Source organism: Calypte anna, chromosome 20 (assembly GCF_003957555.1).
Source record: "Calypte anna isolate BGI_N300 chromosome 20, bCalAnn1_v1.p, whole genome shotgun sequence".
Taxonomy (NCBI): Eukaryota; Metazoa; Chordata; class Aves; order Apodiformes; family Trochilidae; genus Calypte; species Calypte anna.
The window spans coordinates 10,495,621-10,513,519 of NC_044265.1; the positions used below are offsets into that span (position 1 = coordinate 10,495,621).

Below are 17,899 nucleotides of genomic sequence, written 5' to 3' on the forward strand. Positions count from 1 at the left end.
TTAATGTTGTACTTAAAATATATTTTAAAATAAAATACTATGTCATTCTAGAAGATTAATACTTGAAATATTTGTTAGACAAAAAATCAGTTTCTTCTTGTAAGGACTAACTTTAAATTACATGAAAAAAGAATGACCTTGTTTTATTATGCTTTTAGAAGAGTTTAATATACTGTGAAGAAAGTCATGGCTGATGTTTGAGTCTACAGCAGCAGCATCTTGGTGAGCAGAGAACCACAGGCAGGTCTGTAAGCAGGCTCTGTGCCCTCCTGAGCAGTGGGACAGTTAGATTTGCTTTGAAGTCTTGAAATATGCACACACTCCCCTCAAAGCAATAGACCTGCAAGGACTGCCCTCCCCCCCACTTCTTGCCAGTGAGTGTGTGTCCCTCTCCCTCCCAGCAAAGTGACAATGGTAACAAGAAAGACAACCAGTAGCTGAGTGATCAGACTACACTCCAGGGACTTCTGAACCTCCTTTCCCACGTTGTACTGGTCATCAGGTCCCCAGCTTCCCTTTCACTGCCCAGTGTCCAGACAGCTTTGGAGGTCAGATCCTGTGCAGCAGATCCACAAAGAAAAACACCACATTTCCAGTTCAGACATAACCCTAAGCCTCATCAAAGTGATCTTCACTGAGTTAGTTTTGTTCTGTGCACAAATGGAAGATGAACACCAAGATGACAGAATTTTAAAGCCAACAGAGTATCACTTCCCACAGAGAGAATTAATACAGGTATTTTTAATTATTGAAACTATATGCTATATTCTCTGTTGACTTTCTTTTTAATGAAGAACACTTTTCTCCAAAATAATCATTAATAACTGAAATGAAGTGGGCAGAAAAGTTTTAAGCCACAATTAAGTCTCTCACTCTTTGATAGCTGGAAAATCAGCATGAAATCCAACCTGTAAAAATAAACATGTTGCTACTGAATGGTAGACTGATAAAGTCTTCTATTTTAACAAAAGTGAAAGATAAATGTCTCTGTAAAATGGAGTAACTTGTTTCAAGAGGAACAACACTTTCCACACACTCATTTGTTAAACAGAAAATATATTTATTAACATGCTGATTTGCATACAGGAGCAAGTTTTACAGTTAATGTGATGACATTTTGCAGTCTTGAGCTTGCCTACAGCTTTGCAGTTTGCTGTTATTCATCACAAATGAGCTCCTATGAGAAATATAAAATGCAAGTTATTTGATTCAAGAATACGTACAAGCTACACTTAAAAGAAAGGTGATGTTTATTCTGTATCAGGAGTAGAAACTTTTACTTGAAACAGAAGAGATTTCAGCTGTTCATAATGTATGCAATGTCACAGAAAAGGTACAAGTAGCATTTATCACAGACACTAGATAATTCTTACACAAATATGTCTGATAGTCAGGGGAAACAGCAGTTCATAAACGTTGTCTCTGAACTTGGTAAAGTAGGAGACAGGAAGCCTGTGAACATCACTGCAGAAATTCAGCTGTTTCACAAAAGTAACGACTCTGACCAAAGCACAAACTGTTCACAGCAGGGCCTGACAGAAAGAACATCTCACATCACTGAACTAAGGAGCTTACAGTGACCTGTCCCACACATAACCAGGATGCACACCCACAGTCACACTCAACCTGTCACCAATCCCTTCCAGGTTCATGCAGGAAGATCAGCTGATTTTCCACATGTGCAGAAAATGATCCAAGTAGTTACAAACTGTCATTAACGCGATTCACACGGGGAAACCAACATTCCTGCTACTAAAAGCTACCAGAAGGCACCTCAGCCCCATCACTTTACTTACGTTTTATTCCTTTTTGGGTTTCACAGTCTTCACAGTGGCCACTGCTGCCCTTTCTGCCTCTGCTTTGTACTGAGGCTTCATTGCCGCTCTTACCACCTGGGCACAGATCTGGGAGTACCGGATGTAACTAGAGACAGAAACGGGACAAGACCACGAAGGTGAAAATCAAACCCAAAGGAACTTCTCCACCCCACCTGGAGGCACCGCTGTCACCGCATCAGCCCTCCCTCGCCCCCCGGCCGCTACGGCTATCATAAGAAGCCCTGCAGCGGGTAAGCGGGTACCTGAGCCCGGCCTGCCGCCAGTAGGCCACCATGGCTGCGGTTCGGGTTCGGGTTCGGGTTGCGGGTTCGGGTCTGAGACACTCGGGACTCTCCGGCGGCTCCGCTGCGGGGCAAGGTCAGCACCCGCCGGAAGAGGAAAGACGGCAGCCGTGCGTCTTAGCCAATCAGCAAAGAGGAGTGTTCGTTCCGCCAATCGGAACCCGAATTACCTCAGGGCTGCTGACCAATGGCAACAAGCGCTCTGCCCTGGCTGCCACCAATCAGAGCGCTGGTAGGGCACGCGGCTGGCGGCCGTTCCTCGGGGGAGTCGCGGCGGGCGCCATGTTAGGTTGGGGAGCTGTGGGGACGGGGGAGCTGTGGGGACGGGGGAGCTGTGCGGCCCCTGAGCCGGGCTGGGCTGCCGTCCTCCCGCAGGCACAGGGATGTGGTCAGCACCCCGGTGCGTTTCTCCCTTTTTCCCTCTTGGAGGAACTGTCTGGGAAAGGTTTGGGGCCTTTTTGGAAAGGCCTGGACTCGGCCTTCGGTTGTGTCCAGCTGGAAGCTGACTTGGCCCATAAAGCTTGTGTGTGTGTATGCGGCCTGCCGTGGTTCAGAGCCGGCAATTTGCCAGGAGAAGAAATGCTACGCATCAGTACCTAAAGAGTTAAGTTACAAGACTGACTTTTCTAGGAGGCTAATGGCTAGTGATATACCACTTACATTAGGTAGGTATTAACTCGCTCCTAAGTAGTGTTATATTCTAAAGAATCCAAGAACGTGGTTGAAGGCGTATTTTTTTACTCAGCTAAATCAGCTAAATCCCAGCTTTTTTTCAGGTAATACTGTAAAGAAGAAAACAAGTATGTGGAGCCAGTGGTTTTTATAACACGGACTCCTCAGTTAGGAGTTTTAATCCATGTGTGGCCACGCTCTGCTGTATTCACAGAGTTCTAGACTCTCAGATGTGATGCCTTGATAAGGATTCTTTTGGATATTCAGTCATTTGCTCTATGCAGCTTGATAAAAGACACTGTACCAACCTAGAACCTACCATCATCTGTTGACACTTGATGGGAAAAATAGAGAACTTTACATATAAAGTATGTAAAATGTTAATGAAAATACTCAAGTTATATTTGATAAGGAACCAATTTGGTCCTAATGTAACACATTTAAGTTATTAGGACTAAGGATTTAAGGAGATTATGGGTCAGATTTTTAATATATCCTTGCTTTTAAGCATGTATACCCTTGATACACCAGCCTGAGTTAAACTGTATCACATACTGTCATCAAAGAACCATACAGGTCTTGAGGAAACACTGATTACTTTGGTCTTCTGGACCAAGGCCTTGTCTGTTCCTATTGGTTTTGGTAATTTCTTGAAGTACAACTCCCTGGAAATCACACAGTGATTTCACATCACTGCACAGCAATGTTTTCATTTACAGCAAAGCACAGAATAATTTTCAGCTTTATTAGAGATCTCACAGTCCACTGCACTTAACAATCCATACATCATGATGTCAGTATAGACCCCACAGGACAACAAGAGCAATTGTTCACCAGGTATGTCAGTCTGTCTTCAGGGCAGCATATGACAGTAACAGAAAATTGCTTGTTAGTGTAATTAGTAGGAACACCAGCCAGGAAGAAAGAAGAAAGTGTGGGAACATGAATAGAATTTCCTATATTTAATTTGCCTACTTCATCTCTCTACTCAGATTACTGATGAAGACTCATTAGTGCCAGTTGTGATGACATTTTGAAAGTGGACCCTTCAGTATGCTACATGACACTGGTTCTTTCCATCTGGGCCAACAATTTATCATATATATATATATATATATATATATATTTTAATAACTGGTAATCACTTTTTTCCTCTTAAATTTGGGGCTCAATTCTAAAATACATATATTTCAATCTTACCTACTTAATTTTAAAGAAATGAGTAGTATAAACAGTAGTATTTCTAAAAAATTCAACTATAACAATGATAAGAAAAAGATAAAGGAAGCACCAAAGATTTAAGAAGCCTCCCTCTGTTGCCTATGCAATGTATTTATGCAACATAAGTACTGCACTACTGACATATTGATAAAGGGGTGCTCTGTATAAATTCTGTTTTAGTGGTGACATCTGATGTTATGATAGATAAAATAATTATCAGTAAGATTATTTAAAGCTTTATGGGCATCCTGGGCCACAAATTTGGCTTGGCAGAAAAAACTGCTAGCAAAGATGGACATCTTTCTCCCAGCTATGCATCCCCCTGTTCCTGCCCCACACCTCTGATTCCACTCCCTATCCCCTGTCTCTCACCAGCTCTTTTTTTCCCCAGTTTTCTTTTCCCACTACATCTCCTCTCTCAGTTACCTCCATGTGAAATGCCCCTGCCATCAGCTCAGTGCACTGTACACAGATTTAAATCGATAATGGAGATTCATGATGAAGATTCAGTTATTTGCACTTTTATCTCTATATACTATTTGTTGATCTTAAAAGATCAAAAATTCAGCATGAATTGAAAAAGGTAACCCCCTGGGAGAGGTACCATGCTGAGACAGAATGAAAATTAGATTAGTGACAGTAACTGTGCTCTTCAAAAATTCCAGAATATATATTGATGTTTATGCAGCTGTAATCAAGGCACCATTTTAGATTTGACTCGTTTCCATGCCTAGTTCTGGTTAGATGCTAGGATAAATTTGTAAAGCACTGAATTTTTCTCAAATAAGACTTTTCAGAACAGAACTTAAGAAAGAGCACAAAAATGAGGAGAGTTTAGAAAGGTACAGAGAAATTTCAGAGAGAAAAGGGGGTATGCTAAGAAAATTAGATGCAGAGATCAAGAGAAGCTGAAGTGGTGCGATTAGCAATGTCCAGAAATGTGAGAGTGGATTGTTCTGGGGGAACTAAAGATGTGAGGTTAGAAGTGTCCAGAGAAACTGAAGAAGTAAGGGAAGAATCATCCTGAAAGGTGAGATTGGAGACATGCAGAAAGGGTCTAGAGTTGAGATTAGAAACATCCTCAGAGGTCGATGAGGTTAACTCAGAGGAGCCTTGAAACAGGAAATAGTTTAAATCGTTGAGGTTTAGGGATTCTGAAGAGGTTGAGGAGGTGTGCTCTGACACACCCGAGGTGGGAGAGATTGTACAGGAAAAATCTAAGGAACCTGAGGAGCTGTGACTAGAACTGTCTAGGGAGGGTGAAGAAGGGAGGCTGGAGAGGTCCAGAGAGGGTGAAGAAGTGCGACTGGAGAAATCTGTGGAGGATATAGAAGTGAGACTTGAGAGATCTAAAGAGATAGAAGAGCTGTCGCCAGAGAAATCCAGAGAGCCTGCTGAAGTGAGACTTGATAGGTCCAGTGAAATTGAGGAGGTGAAACTGGAGCACTCCCAGGAATCTGAAGAGGCGAGACTGGAAAGGTCTAAGGAGATTGAAGAGGAGGTACTGGAGAAGTCCGAAGAGTCTGAAGATGGGAGACTTGAAAGGTCCAGAGAAGATGAAGAAAGACTGGAGAAGTCCACAGAAGATGAAGAGCTCAGACTGGATAAATCCAAAGACTCTGAAAAGGGGATTTTAAAGAGTTCCAAGGAGGCTGAAGTCTTGACACTGGAGGGGTCCAGGGAGGCCAAAAAAGTGAAACCAAGTAGGTCCAGGTGTATTGAAGAGATGACACTGAAAAGCCAAGTAAATTCACATGACTTGTGTTAAATCACAAGTATTTTAAACTGAAGATCTCTAGTAACATGCCAAAACAAAACAAAACAAAAAGACATGATGAACCCAAAATATATTACTTTTGAAAATAACTAGGCATGAAGTTCTAATCTTTATGTCTCTTAGCAGTTTCTTTCATGGTGCAGTAATAAGAGCTCACAGACTTATTTATAATATTGCTCCCTTGCAGAGGACCAGTAAAGAAATAGAGGTACAGAATAATACGTACAGTATCAGAAATTCCTCTGTCCTGGCATGTCTTTCCTTGTTCAGCCACTTCTTAGCATCTATAACAGCTTGATAAAGAATACCCTGCTGTCAAACGCCATCTCCTTGTCCTGAAAAGTCTGAAATAAAATAATAGTTATATAATAGAATGGGAATTTAAATGGTTTTGTTTTTCTTTTCCAGATACCATAGGATATTCAGATACCAGGCTGCTTACTGGTTAAGGAGAAAAAATTTTAAAAAATACACAGTTGTAAAAGGCAACTACAAAACAAACTGGGCCTCATTATAAAGGTATGAGGAATTATTTCCTTTTATTTCATAACATCTAACTAAAATATGTAGATCTTCTTGATGATGCTAACAACACCGGCAAATTAAATGGTATTTTTCTCTGCAGCATGTGCAGGATTTATTTTTGGAAGCTAGCAGTATACTAAAAAGATTCTGTCTCTAAGAAACAGAAATTTCACCACTATTAGTTCTTATTGTTTTTCAGATAAAGAGAGATCATATTTTATTACTTTTATTTTGGACACAAAACCTCCACTGTAATACCAGTAATTTAAAATTTGGGCTTAGTTTTAATTGTTATATATACTAGAGAGAAGTGCTTATAGAAGGCAGGCATCTAATTTAAAAACCAACAGAGCACTCTGTATTTCAGTTCATAAAGGTGCATCTAATAGTATATCAAGAGGCTGATCTACAGCTGTCTTCTTTCATCTCAAGACTGTGCTGCAAGGCAGAGAGTAGTTGAAACCTGATGTCTTTCCAGACACAGGCACAGGAATGAACATTAAGTACTTCAGGGAGTCATCACTGAAGTATTTTGTGCACTAAGCAAATGAAAGCTACACAGATACAAGAAGCTGCAGCTTCTCAGGTGAATACACTCAGGCTTTGCCCGTGTGATTACACAACTGATGTCCAGATGCATGTAAAATGGATTTAACATAATCACCATGGGCAGAACTCCCACTGAGGTCACCTCTTAACTGAGCAGGTGTCTGCTGAACATGGACTGAAGTTGTCACGAATGGTATCTTACTATGCAGATATTAAAATTGTGGAGATTTAGCAGAATGCAAAAATTACCAGACTAAAAACGAGCTCCTTCTGTACCAATCATGAGACTTGGGAAAGTTATTTTATACAGTTAATATTTATTCATAATGCACCTGTAATTCTATAGTTCATATAACACAGCTGTAATACTATCAAGAGTACACTGTTTGTAGACCAAAAAGCAAACCAAATTAATTTTTCTTAACTTGCCTAATTAGGGATTAAATTACACATTTGCTTGCTGACCTATATTAATAGACCAGTTAGTAATTTTGTGACTGTCTTTATAGATCTTAAAAGATTCTCAAGTACAATTTACAGGAGAGAACAAATAATTATACAAAAGGCAAGTTACTATACAATAAAAAGCCAGTATCGAGGTGATTTCCAACTGACTGTAAATTTCACTGTTTCTTCTGCCTTAATTTAAAATGGCAACATTAGTGCACATTTTCCTATGAAATAACAGTCAAGAAACATGAAATTATGATCACTTATAGTGTAAAATGTACAGGTCATTAATTAATGCTTCCTACCTTCAATAGCTGTGGATTTATCTCCTTTCTTTGCTTCTGTAAGCCATGTGGGGTTGTGCTGGTAAAGCTCTGCTGTTCTCTCTGCTGATGACCTTAATCTGTTCTATAGCTCCTGGAAATCATGCCATGCTGATGACAATACAGGTCATCTCCTACTAAATCTCCTCTTGTCTAAGTACAGCACTCAGCACAGAGCACAAGCAGAAAACACTCCAAAAGAAGTGCTTATCATAAAGTAAAGTTGCAGTTCTGTGCTGTTTCCTATTACAGGTCAACATTTTGAAAGTCAGTTGATGAAGCAGATTAAGACATTAATTTTTAACTTTTGGACATCTGGATTACAAGTAAAATTAGTTTTGCAATGTCATCCAAGTTCTCAGCTGTCCAGTCTACAAAATCTGGCATAAAGTCTCTGGAGGGACCCAGGATCTGCAGAGCAGAAATCAGGTACACTCAACTTTAAGAATTTTGCAAGACTTCCTATTTTAATGTGCTTATTAACTTTTGTTAGCTTTGCTACTTTGAATATGGTTTTATGATAAAATAGCATGATAATGAAAAACGTTTTCTCTACAGTTGATGATAATATTGAATAAAAGCTTTAGAAATACTTAGGTGACATCAGTTGCTGGAGCCTGTTTTGAGACATTTGAAGTCTGTAGGTACTTTCTTCTGAAAGACAAGGACGACCCAGGCTTCTGGGTAAATAAAGGTCATCATTGCACCTCTCTGCAGCAGCACCCAGCTTCCATTTGTTCTGCTATTTCACAGGAAAAGCAGGACAACTGCATAGCTTGCACAACACAAAAGTGGTAACAATGAACAGAGAAAATAAAACTTCATAGTGTCAGGCTAAGAAGGTTGAGTGCTTCTAGTTCTTCATCTAGATCATTTGGAATATGCCATGGCTATAAAATGTAAATGTCATTCCAAGTATGGGTTCTGATACTTCCAATTTCACAACATACCTACTATTTTGTAGGCAGCTTTTGTTGAAGCTGCCATATCTAAATGAGATCTAGATAATGAAAGCAGTCATCTCACAGGTAAATAGTATCTAATGTAGTCTCACCCTCCCCCCCCCATTAACAGGTACTCACCCAAATGATGCTACTTGCCACATTATAAAACAGAAATCTTGGCAGAATATCCACAAAGTTGTTAATGCCAGGGTACTTTGAAAGGCTGCAGTTACTAGACACTGACTGGGTGCTTAGTTTTACCATATGTGACTTTTATTGAAAATAAACTAGACTGTGCAAATATAGACTACAAGAGAGATGAGTAATGTTGTAGGAAATGGTGGGTCAAGTTTGGTGGTTTGATTTTTTTTCCTAAAACAGCTGGTTTACATTTATAGTTAATTGCTAAATGACTCAACAGGTGCTGACACCCTTTGTCAGCAAGAAGAAATACTCAGATAAATTTAGCCTTTTAAAAGTACTGCATTTCTATTGCTGGCTGAAGAAAGGGGTATTATTTCAGTGTTCATATAGGCACAAGTTCAGTATCACAGTAGATTTAAATTTAGGGTTTTGCTTTCTTCCATGGTAGCAGCTTTATAATTTCAGATTGTCATAAGTAGTACCTTGCAGAGCATGAGTAGCAGGCAATTACCAAGGTGCAGTAACACAGACTTTCAACAAGTGTATAGTGCTTATGAGTAGACAGGACCTAAACAACTACACACCACTGAAAAAAATAAAAAATTCTAGAGATATATTCTTCTTAGAATGCGTTGAAGCTGATGTAAAACAAGTTAAGCCACTATATTGCTGCTTTAGCCATCCCAAGCTTGTTCAAATCAGTGAGGAAAAGGTGAGTGTGATTTACAGTAAAAAACAAAAAACCATCTTTATCAACACCACCATCTCACCACTGATACAGCCAATTCTTGTATCAAACCTGAGGAAAAGTAATTTTTGCATGCTTTGTTTCAACTTTTAGATACCAGTCAGGTAAGCAGTTTTATTCAGAAGAATCTTTCCGTAAGCACATGGCCATGTCCTTTGTATCCGAGAATTCAAGAGCAGTGTTTCCACTAGAAGTAGCAGATGATGCAAGTGTTCAGTCTTAACAGAAGAGGGCATTAAGCTTGCTGAGACCTTCAGTTTCCAGAGACTGCAGTTTAAACTTCTGGCTTAGAGTTAACTGTAATAACACTTCTGGATGCACCTTACTTTAGAAGGATGCATTCAAGACATGTAGCATATCCCTCATCCTGGCAGACACCTTTAGAGTCACAGGAACATAAGAAAATAATCCAAAATAATTAAGACAAGGAACAGCAAGGAAATCTAATGATTTATTACTGAAAAGTCCAGAAGGTGAGCAGTGAGAACAAAATATTTCACAGTGCCATCTTAAAATATTCTTCAGGCAATTAAGCTTTAAGAGCTGACTCACTTTTGTTCTATTTCTCAGCAAAATTATATGGGTGAGTTCAATATTTTACTGATTTAAAAGCCTAAATCTGCAGATAAGACATAACATGAATGCATTTAGGCAAGGTGAAGCAGCCAGGGATCTACCAGACTGCACCACAAATTTGTTCACATCACACTCTTCCACCTCTGCCCCCTCCACATACCTCCCCCCCCCTTTTTTTTTTCCTTACTTGTCCTTTAGCTTTGTCTCTCCAGATGTAGATTTTTTCTCGCCTTCCTCCATTCCTTCTAACCACCAGAACACAGAGCTGCTGTGTGCTGCCTCAGGTCACACTCTGCAGTATCAGTGCAATCACTTACAGCACCTCAGCCATGGGCACCTTGCCAGCTGTGACACAGCCCTCAGCACACTGAAGGTGATCAGCAGGGAACATACAAGTTGCTAAACTGGCTAGAGAATAAACCACCAGAGTATGCATAAACACCAAGCACAGGGCACGTATCTAATTCGTTCTGCTGTGATTATGCACAGCTTCTTTGCTGCATGCAGTCCTCCAGTCCCCAAGCAGCAAAGCTTCCTTAGGTGCAGGCTACAATTGTGAGCATGGTGGGTAAACAGACCAGCTGTGCTGTGATGTACAGACTCAAACATCTTGTTCTCTTCTGCTCTTAACAACAGCCAGCATAGGTTCCACATGCAGGGACACATTCTGTAACAGACAACTGCAACATACAAGTCTCATTCCAGGTAGACTGAAAATTTTTCCACAGGTTGTAGCAAACTGTGAAACCTTGTTGCTAGTTAATGTGCCAGATTTGCAGAAAAACAGTTATTCAGGTGTAGCAGAATGTGTAGAGGAATGGGCTGAGCATGTCTACACAGCCCCATGTTTGAGGCACTCAGGTGCTAATTACGAGGTGAGCTTGTGTTAAGCCCACCTGTGCCCAGTTAGGGTTTGCCTCAGACATGGGGCTGTGTGCACATGCTCAGCCCATTCCTCTACACATTCTGCTACATTCAGGAGCAAGAGAGACCACAGCAGCTGTAAATATGCATTTTAGGTTATGCATTTCAAAACAGAAGCTCTTAACTCCAGAGTATTTCTTCACCTTCACCCTCCTCATTTTAGGCTACTCACCTAGCAGTGGAAAAAACCCAACCCAAATAGATCAGCAGGTTACAGGAACTAGCCAGAACTCAGATGAAATTTTATTTTAAAAGCTCCACATACAGAAAGCTGTACTTCCTGATAGAATGAGAATGAAGGAATATAAATAAAACAGAAGAAAGAACAATGATCTTTCACAAGAAGTTGGTGAATGCTTGCAAAAATTAAAGTTTTTTTTCAGTGCAAGGGCAAACTGAGTTCATACTAGACAGTTCTTAGTGCAGAAAAAAATAGGAAAAGAAGAAAAAAAATCAGCTTTAAAATGCCAAGTGATGCTAATGATTAAACAAACATTTAAAACCAGTTTCAAGCTTCCATTTTTATCAGAGATGATGGTACAGTTTTGCAGGAAAACATACACTTTTTAAATTGAAATGTTTCTTCAGTTGTAATAACCTGTAAAATCATGGCAAACCTCAGTGATTTCACATTAGTAAAGTAGTCTCAAAGTTCTTTTCTTTTTAGAAAAATATTTAGAATAGTTAGTTTTTTTTAGAAGTTTTACAACTATATATAGAAGTATTGAGTATTTATACCTGGTTTTCCCCCCCTACACGAATCTTACAGAAGATTGTGTTTCCATGTGTTTACCACTTAAAATAACTTTCAGTTCTCATATCTAGCAGACACGATTCAATAGGCAATTCTGATACAGCAGAAGTGGCATGCAACTTAAAATGTGCTGGAGTGGACATTACGGTTCATAAACACTAAAAGAGTCCTGAAATTACTTGTAAGCTTAGAATCAAAATTCCAGGAAAAGCCTCTGGCAGCAGAACACAAGCATCAGCTGATTCAGGGCTGTGCCATTCTATTTTTCCTTCACACTGAAGGAGTCTCACAGGGCAGCCAAGTCAAGAGGACTACCAGCAGACCAGTGCACTATGTAAAGAAGGATGTCAGGGTCTGACCTTTATGTTCTTCAGATAGTGACTGGTGACAGTACAAAGAATCTACCACAAGTACCAAGAAACAAACTGCAGAAAACTTTATTCTCAGGGTTCTCATTTAAAGAGCCTTGTATTGTGAGTAAATTATTTCAAAAGGTAAAGGAACTTCTGGAACTTAGAACACTATGTTAAAATTAAAGGACAACATGATAATATCATGTTCATGTAGCAGGTTATTTTTGGAGCATGACCAAATTAACAAGTGTATTGTTAAAATTTGTTAATATCACTTCCTCTAAAGTTTAGGTATCTTTTCAGCCAACTTCACAAAGGTTTTTAGTCCTTTAAATGTTTGGGTTTTTTCAATTCTGAAATTAACACCTACTCTACTTAAATGCCCTAGAGGCTTACAAGATTTTAAGGCTCTACTCTTCTTGTATCCTTTTATTTAATGGACTTTTAGAAATGGAGATACTCACTCCAGAAGTTTTAGGTAAAATTTTAAGTTACTGCATACCCAGCTCATTACTGTTGCATTTAGTAATAGAATTTAGGTCTCAGTAGACAGGTGACAAGTTTTATGTTTTATCTATACTGACTGAAATCAGTCTGAGTACCGTATTAGCTCAACCACACAAGTTAAAAAGCTTATCAAAAGAATTGTACATTCTTTTGTATTTCAAGCATCAAGTAATAAGCTTTCTATTTAACCAAGTTGTATTATACAACTGTCAAAAATTAACAAACAGAACAATGCTGGAACAAACCATTCTGCTTAATTTGGGCTTGGTCCCAAAAGAGGTAGTCCGTAAGTCACACAAAAAAGAAAAATCCATATAAGTTAACCTAACATGCCAGTCTCATTCACCACATGCAGCCTCATTGCTGGATGAGCCTATTTCATATCTGAAAACATTACATTAGTGTTCATGTAACACAGGAACTAGAAAATTATTTCTTCATCTGTAACCGAAATTCGGTCCAGCTGAACCAATGTATTAACCAGGCTTTGCACATCAGCCTCATTAGTAAGAGTTCAACTTTTCTCCAAATTAAATTTGAAACATGCCTAATACACAAGTATGCCTTTAAACAACAAAGGATACCCGTGTTTTGGTTTGAAGAGAAGCTTCAAATTGTTAAAACTTATTAGTAATACAAGTATATCCACTATCATTTCTCTACAAATGCTGCTGCTGCCATTGAACTCCTCATGGTTCCTCTTGCTGAAGCTGCAAACTCTTCAATTTCAGCATTCAATCTATTAATTACCCATTCCAATGCTTCACGGCCCTACAGTTAAAGAAAAGTCTATTAGTGTATACATTTCAGTGAATATGTAAATAAGTTAAATCCTTCTTACTCAAAGTAGCTAAAGACACAGTAATTGAAAAGGGAAGAAAAGGTACAAAAATACATGCCTCCAATTATAGTTTTTACTTCAATAACCAGAATACTGCAGGAGCATGTACTGCCCTGCATTTCATGAAGAATTCCTTATGTCAGCAGTGCTCACATTATGAACCACAAAAGACTTTTTATCCAGATTCCTTTATCACTCTTGAGGCTGAACCTTGGATTCCCAGAAGATTCTCAACTAAAAGACCACTTCGTTACTCCCACATAACTACTTCAGATCTGTCTGGGTGTAGATCCTTTTTCAGCAGCAAAAACCAATAGATGGGAACAAGAGGGCAGCAAAAGAATGACAGCACCAGGCTGTTAAGTGAGTGAATGTTTTTCCAGTGATTCAGAGAGCTCTGCCAATAATGATTTATTATCTATTCACATGAGGAAAAAAAGAGGAAGTTCAGATAGCTGAGCATTTAGTCTCTACAGTACAGGCAGTAAAACCATGCAAACCCTTCCTAAGATTGTTGACAAAGGCAAAAGTAAACCAGGTATTTTTGTTCCTTTTCTTTGTTTAGCCAGTGGTCACACATTTTGCAGAAGGGTCAAACTTACCTTATTAGCATTGGAGGAAATTGTGTTTGCCATTAGCCCTTCTAGGTAACTGCTTAGACTGACGCCTTTTACAGATATTATTGCTTCTTGTGTCAAAATGGTTCTGAAATAGAGAGCAGGAAACAATTATTTTGAGTAGTTTAAAAAAGAATGCATTGCTGGAAGGAACTCACTTCTCCCCAACAAGTACATTCCCCCATCAGCTTTACTGTTTAAGACAGAACTTCTTGCTAAATAAACACAATCCGCTTCCACCATGCTTAACTGCTTTGTGCTTCTACTCCTAAGGTAAAAGCCAAGAGTCCCCACTAAGTCCAAGTGTCCTTTTGTGGCACTCAGTTATTTTAATGTTCAGCAGCAGCAAGAAAAGAGTAGGAACAGCAGATCTGGAGTGAACGTACTCTGGTAAAACAGCATTAAGATATCTCCTTCAACAACAGGGATTTGACATTTCTTACTGTAACGAGAGAAAAAAGCCTTCCATGTTAGAATCCCTGGAAAGATCCTTAAGAATTACCACCAGTTCCAGGAGTGGTAACTCAGCAAGCTCTAAAGTTGCCTTAAAAAAACCCAAAAACCCCAAATACCAAAATCCAAACCTCCAAAATTATAGCCTAAAGCCAGGTAAATGTGCCTCTACTGCAGGTTCTGTGCTCAGGCTGATGAAGAGATCAGAAATGAGGAGTTGGTAACTGGAAATGCCACAGGACACAGGACAACTCCCTGAAAAACTGAGCTCTGTCATAGCATGACATAAGCTGCCTAGTAGGTCTCTACAGAAGCAGTGTCTCGAGAGAAAAACACAATCAATTTAATTATTTTTAGACAATTTATCATAACAAAGATGATGTAAAACTCATCTTCTGTTCAAGGGAAACCATGGGAATTTTCAAAGCCAAGGTCTGCATTACTTCAGGGCAGTATCAGAACAGAGGTACTTACTTGTTTGGATTGTGAGGGTGTGGTTTATAGACAAGCCTCTCGTCTACTGACACTAGGTTTGTAAATGAAATCTGTAGAATATAAGACAAGATTACCTCTTGATAAAAATATTCAAGAAATACAGTAAATAAAACTGCAGATTCAAGACTGATGCTCACCTGATTTAAGCATTATACTTTTCCTGCAAGTGTTAGGGTTGTAGAACAAGATAGAGAAATCTTTCATGTTCAGCATTTGCTGACTAGTTCCTTCCCTTTAGGTTTTACATTATTTACCACATTTGTAAGAACACTTCAGATAGACAGAGTACTACAAAGAGCAAAATGTTACGTGATTAAGAAATGGTGGAAGGGTACACCGAATGGCTTTTGAATTTTTTTTTGATTTTTTTTTTTTTCTTAAACCCGCTCAAACTCCTGTTACCCTGCTCATCAGAAGATCCTGAGGCTTAGTCCTGACAAATTCCAAAAACCTATCAGCCCCTTCTGAAAAACAGAACTGGTCAACTATGACCATTACTCAAACCTGTAACTTGTGTTGTTCTGATGTAATTTTCAAGATGACTTTCATTTTCAAATATACAAGGAATTACTACAATCTGTAACTTATTTCAATTGCATAAACACAGCTACTTACATTACTGGATTTCAGCTCCATTGTTTTTTTCACTGGGTCAACAACAGAGTGCTCCTGCACATATGTCTTTGTTCTGCATGTGCCAATGAGCTAGAAGACAGGCAAACACATGGAATTAATCATGATAATCAACTGCAAATTCTTTTTATGCTTATAAATGCATAAGTGGTGATTATTGCATATAACAGACACTGAGACAACATAATTAGGGTTTAGTTTAAAATAAAACTATTCAGTCGAGGTAGATCTTGGAACAATCTAAGAGCTATAAACATTTTAGTTACCAGAATGTGGATGGCTGCATTATAAACGCTTGGATTTCAGACTCCTAGAGTTCTGAAGCAATGCAGATCCATTACAACACCTGGCTCACAAACTTCCCCTGCCTCAGGCATCCTTTTCAAGCCCTGCAATACCGTGCCTACCGATTTCACAATGGAGGGAATTCCCCATTCTGTGCTCAGCAGCCTGTGGCTGTGCAGCTTCCCACTAGGGTCTATGTGTCTGGCCAGGACATCCACTCCAACCACGCTGGGGTTCATGGGGTTTGGGTACTTCTGCATGGCAGCTGTGGTCACCGTTTCCCAGGGGTGGCTGGCAAAACAGAATCGAGACACCAAGTTGTACACACTCCTTTTCCAACAAGATTTCCATTAAGACTGAACACAACACATCAGCCCTTTATATTTTTAAAGCAGTTCAATTCCCAGTTCTCAACACTACAAATATCCCTTCCTGGAAAAACATCCCTGTGTCATGGATTGGGTACTGGTACATGCAAGCTGAACATACAGCACATCTGATTAACAGGACTCCCGAGTTCAGTTACCTGCTGGCTTAAGATTTGATACAAACTTTTTTCTCTGGGACATATTGCTGAACGATTCCAATTTTTTCCAGGTTCCAATAACACCGAAGTAATTCATTAAGCTGCTGCTTACAATATATGTGTTATAAGTTATTTATAATATTTCCTCTAACAAGCGTTTCCTTCGGATTGTCTTTCAGCATAGGTGTTTTGGAGCACTTAAGGCCACAGCACAAAGCGATTCACGATGCTCTGGTCAGCACTACACCTGGAAGGCGCGGGCAGCAGGAACACGACCCTTACACGGCCGAACCCCCCACCGGACCCTCGCGACACCGGCTCGGCTCCCATTTTTTTGGTAAGTGGCTCCCGCAGCTGTCACGGCGCACACCGCCCACCTCACCGCCGGCAGCGCGGCCCAACTTCCGGCACACGGGCCGCGACCCGTCCGCCTGGCCTGTGACCCCCACGCAGCGGCCTCGGAGCCGGCAGCCGGACCGGTGCTCTGCCCGCCGGGGCCTCCCGCCTCCGAGCGGCGCCCGGCGCGCTCCCACACACCGCGAGTGGCTCCCCAGGGCGAGTGTGTGGGCGAGTGACCCCCGGGGCGAGTGACCCCGGCAAGGACACGCAGGGGAAGGTCAAAGGAGGCGAGAGAGCCGCGGCGGCCGGAGCAGCGGCACGGCGCCGAGCCAAGCCGGGCCGGGGTCAGATGGCCCAAGGGCGGCGAAGCCCCCCTCGCCTCTCGAGAGGAGCCGCGGCCCTCCCCGAGGCCATCCCTGCGCCTCCCTCCCGCCGTCCCCGCGCTGCACTTACTCAAAAACATGCTCCGAGGTCCAGATCTTCATGGCGGCGACGGAACCGGGACCGGGACCGCCGCTCTCCGGGCACCGGGCGCTGAGGCTGCCGCGGGCCGGAGCCGCCGCGCCTGCGCGGGGGAGCGGGGCGTTCCCTCCAATCGCAGCGCGGCGGCGCTCGACGTCAGGGCCACGTACACGTGAGAGTCACGCAGAGGGCGCGCGGGCGCCGACCTCGGGGGCTGGTGGGTGCCACGTGTCTGCCGGGTGGCCCTGCAGCGCTCACTGCGCCTGCGCACCGCGGGGTAGGGGGGGTAAGGGGGGGCCGTGGGCGGGGTCCCAGCAGTGTCCCAGCGGTGCTTCGGCGGGGTCCCGGCGGTACGGCGGCGGGATGGCTAAAGTTGTGACCCGTTTCTCCACCGGTTGCCCCGTCCCGTGAGGAGCGGCTGGAATGGCACTGGGGAGCCCCGCAAGCTCAGAACCCGGTTTTGGTTACATTTGAAAACTTTTAAGTTATGCGAGTACTCGGGAGCGGACAGGGCTGCACGGGAGTTGAGGGTGGGAACTGGCGGACTGTAAGGTCCCTTCCATTCCAACCCAAACCATTCTGTGGTCAAAGAACGTTTTAGCTGATTTCAATGTATGGTAGAGAAGGTATCGAGCAAGAGGCTGCTAACTGCGGCCGGTTCG

At 41.4% G+C, this 17,899-nt stretch overlaps 3 protein-coding genes across 3 annotated transcripts; all 3 read right to left on the bottom strand.

Annotated features, from left to right (window-relative positions):
• Window positions 1-1,039: 1,039 nt before the first annotated feature.
• Window positions 1,040-2,228, bottom strand: ATP5F1E (ATP synthase F1 subunit epsilon). The gene is made up of 3 exons (XM_030463287.1): window positions 2,081-2,228; window positions 1,797-1,923; window positions 1,040-1,177 (listed from the first exon to the last, which is right to left on the bottom strand). The coding sequence occupies exons 1-2, from the start codon at window positions 2,110-2,112 to the stop codon at window positions 1,800-1,802; spliced, it is 156 nt and encodes a 51-aa protein (XP_030319147.1). The 5' UTR covers window positions 2,113-2,228; the 3' UTR covers window positions 1,040-1,177; window positions 1,797-1,799.
• A 1,758-nt stretch (window positions 2,229-3,986) lies between these two features.
• Window positions 3,987-8,844, bottom strand: LOC115599461 (uncharacterized serine-rich protein C215.13-like). The gene is made up of 4 exons (XM_030463354.1): window positions 8,719-8,844; window positions 7,961-8,047; window positions 6,016-6,098; window positions 3,987-5,744 (listed from the first exon to the last, which is right to left on the bottom strand). Exons 1-4 carry the CDS (start codon window positions 8,842-8,844, stop codon window positions 4,898-4,900), a joined length of 1,143 nt encoding a protein of 380 aa, XP_030319214.1. The 3' UTR covers window positions 3,987-4,897.
• A 2,352-nt stretch (window positions 8,845-11,196) lies between these two features.
• Window positions 11,197-17,368, bottom strand: PRELID3B (PRELI domain containing 3B). The gene is made up of 6 exons (XM_030463286.1): window positions 17,229-17,368; window positions 16,033-16,201; window positions 15,608-15,697; window positions 14,972-15,042; window positions 14,030-14,132; window positions 11,197-13,357 (listed from the first exon to the last, which is right to left on the bottom strand). Exons 1-6 carry the CDS (start codon window positions 17,258-17,260, stop codon window positions 13,238-13,240), a joined length of 585 nt encoding a protein of 194 aa, XP_030319146.1. The 5' UTR covers window positions 17,261-17,368; the 3' UTR covers window positions 11,197-13,237.
• Between the last annotated feature and the right edge of the window lie 531 nt (window positions 17,369-17,899).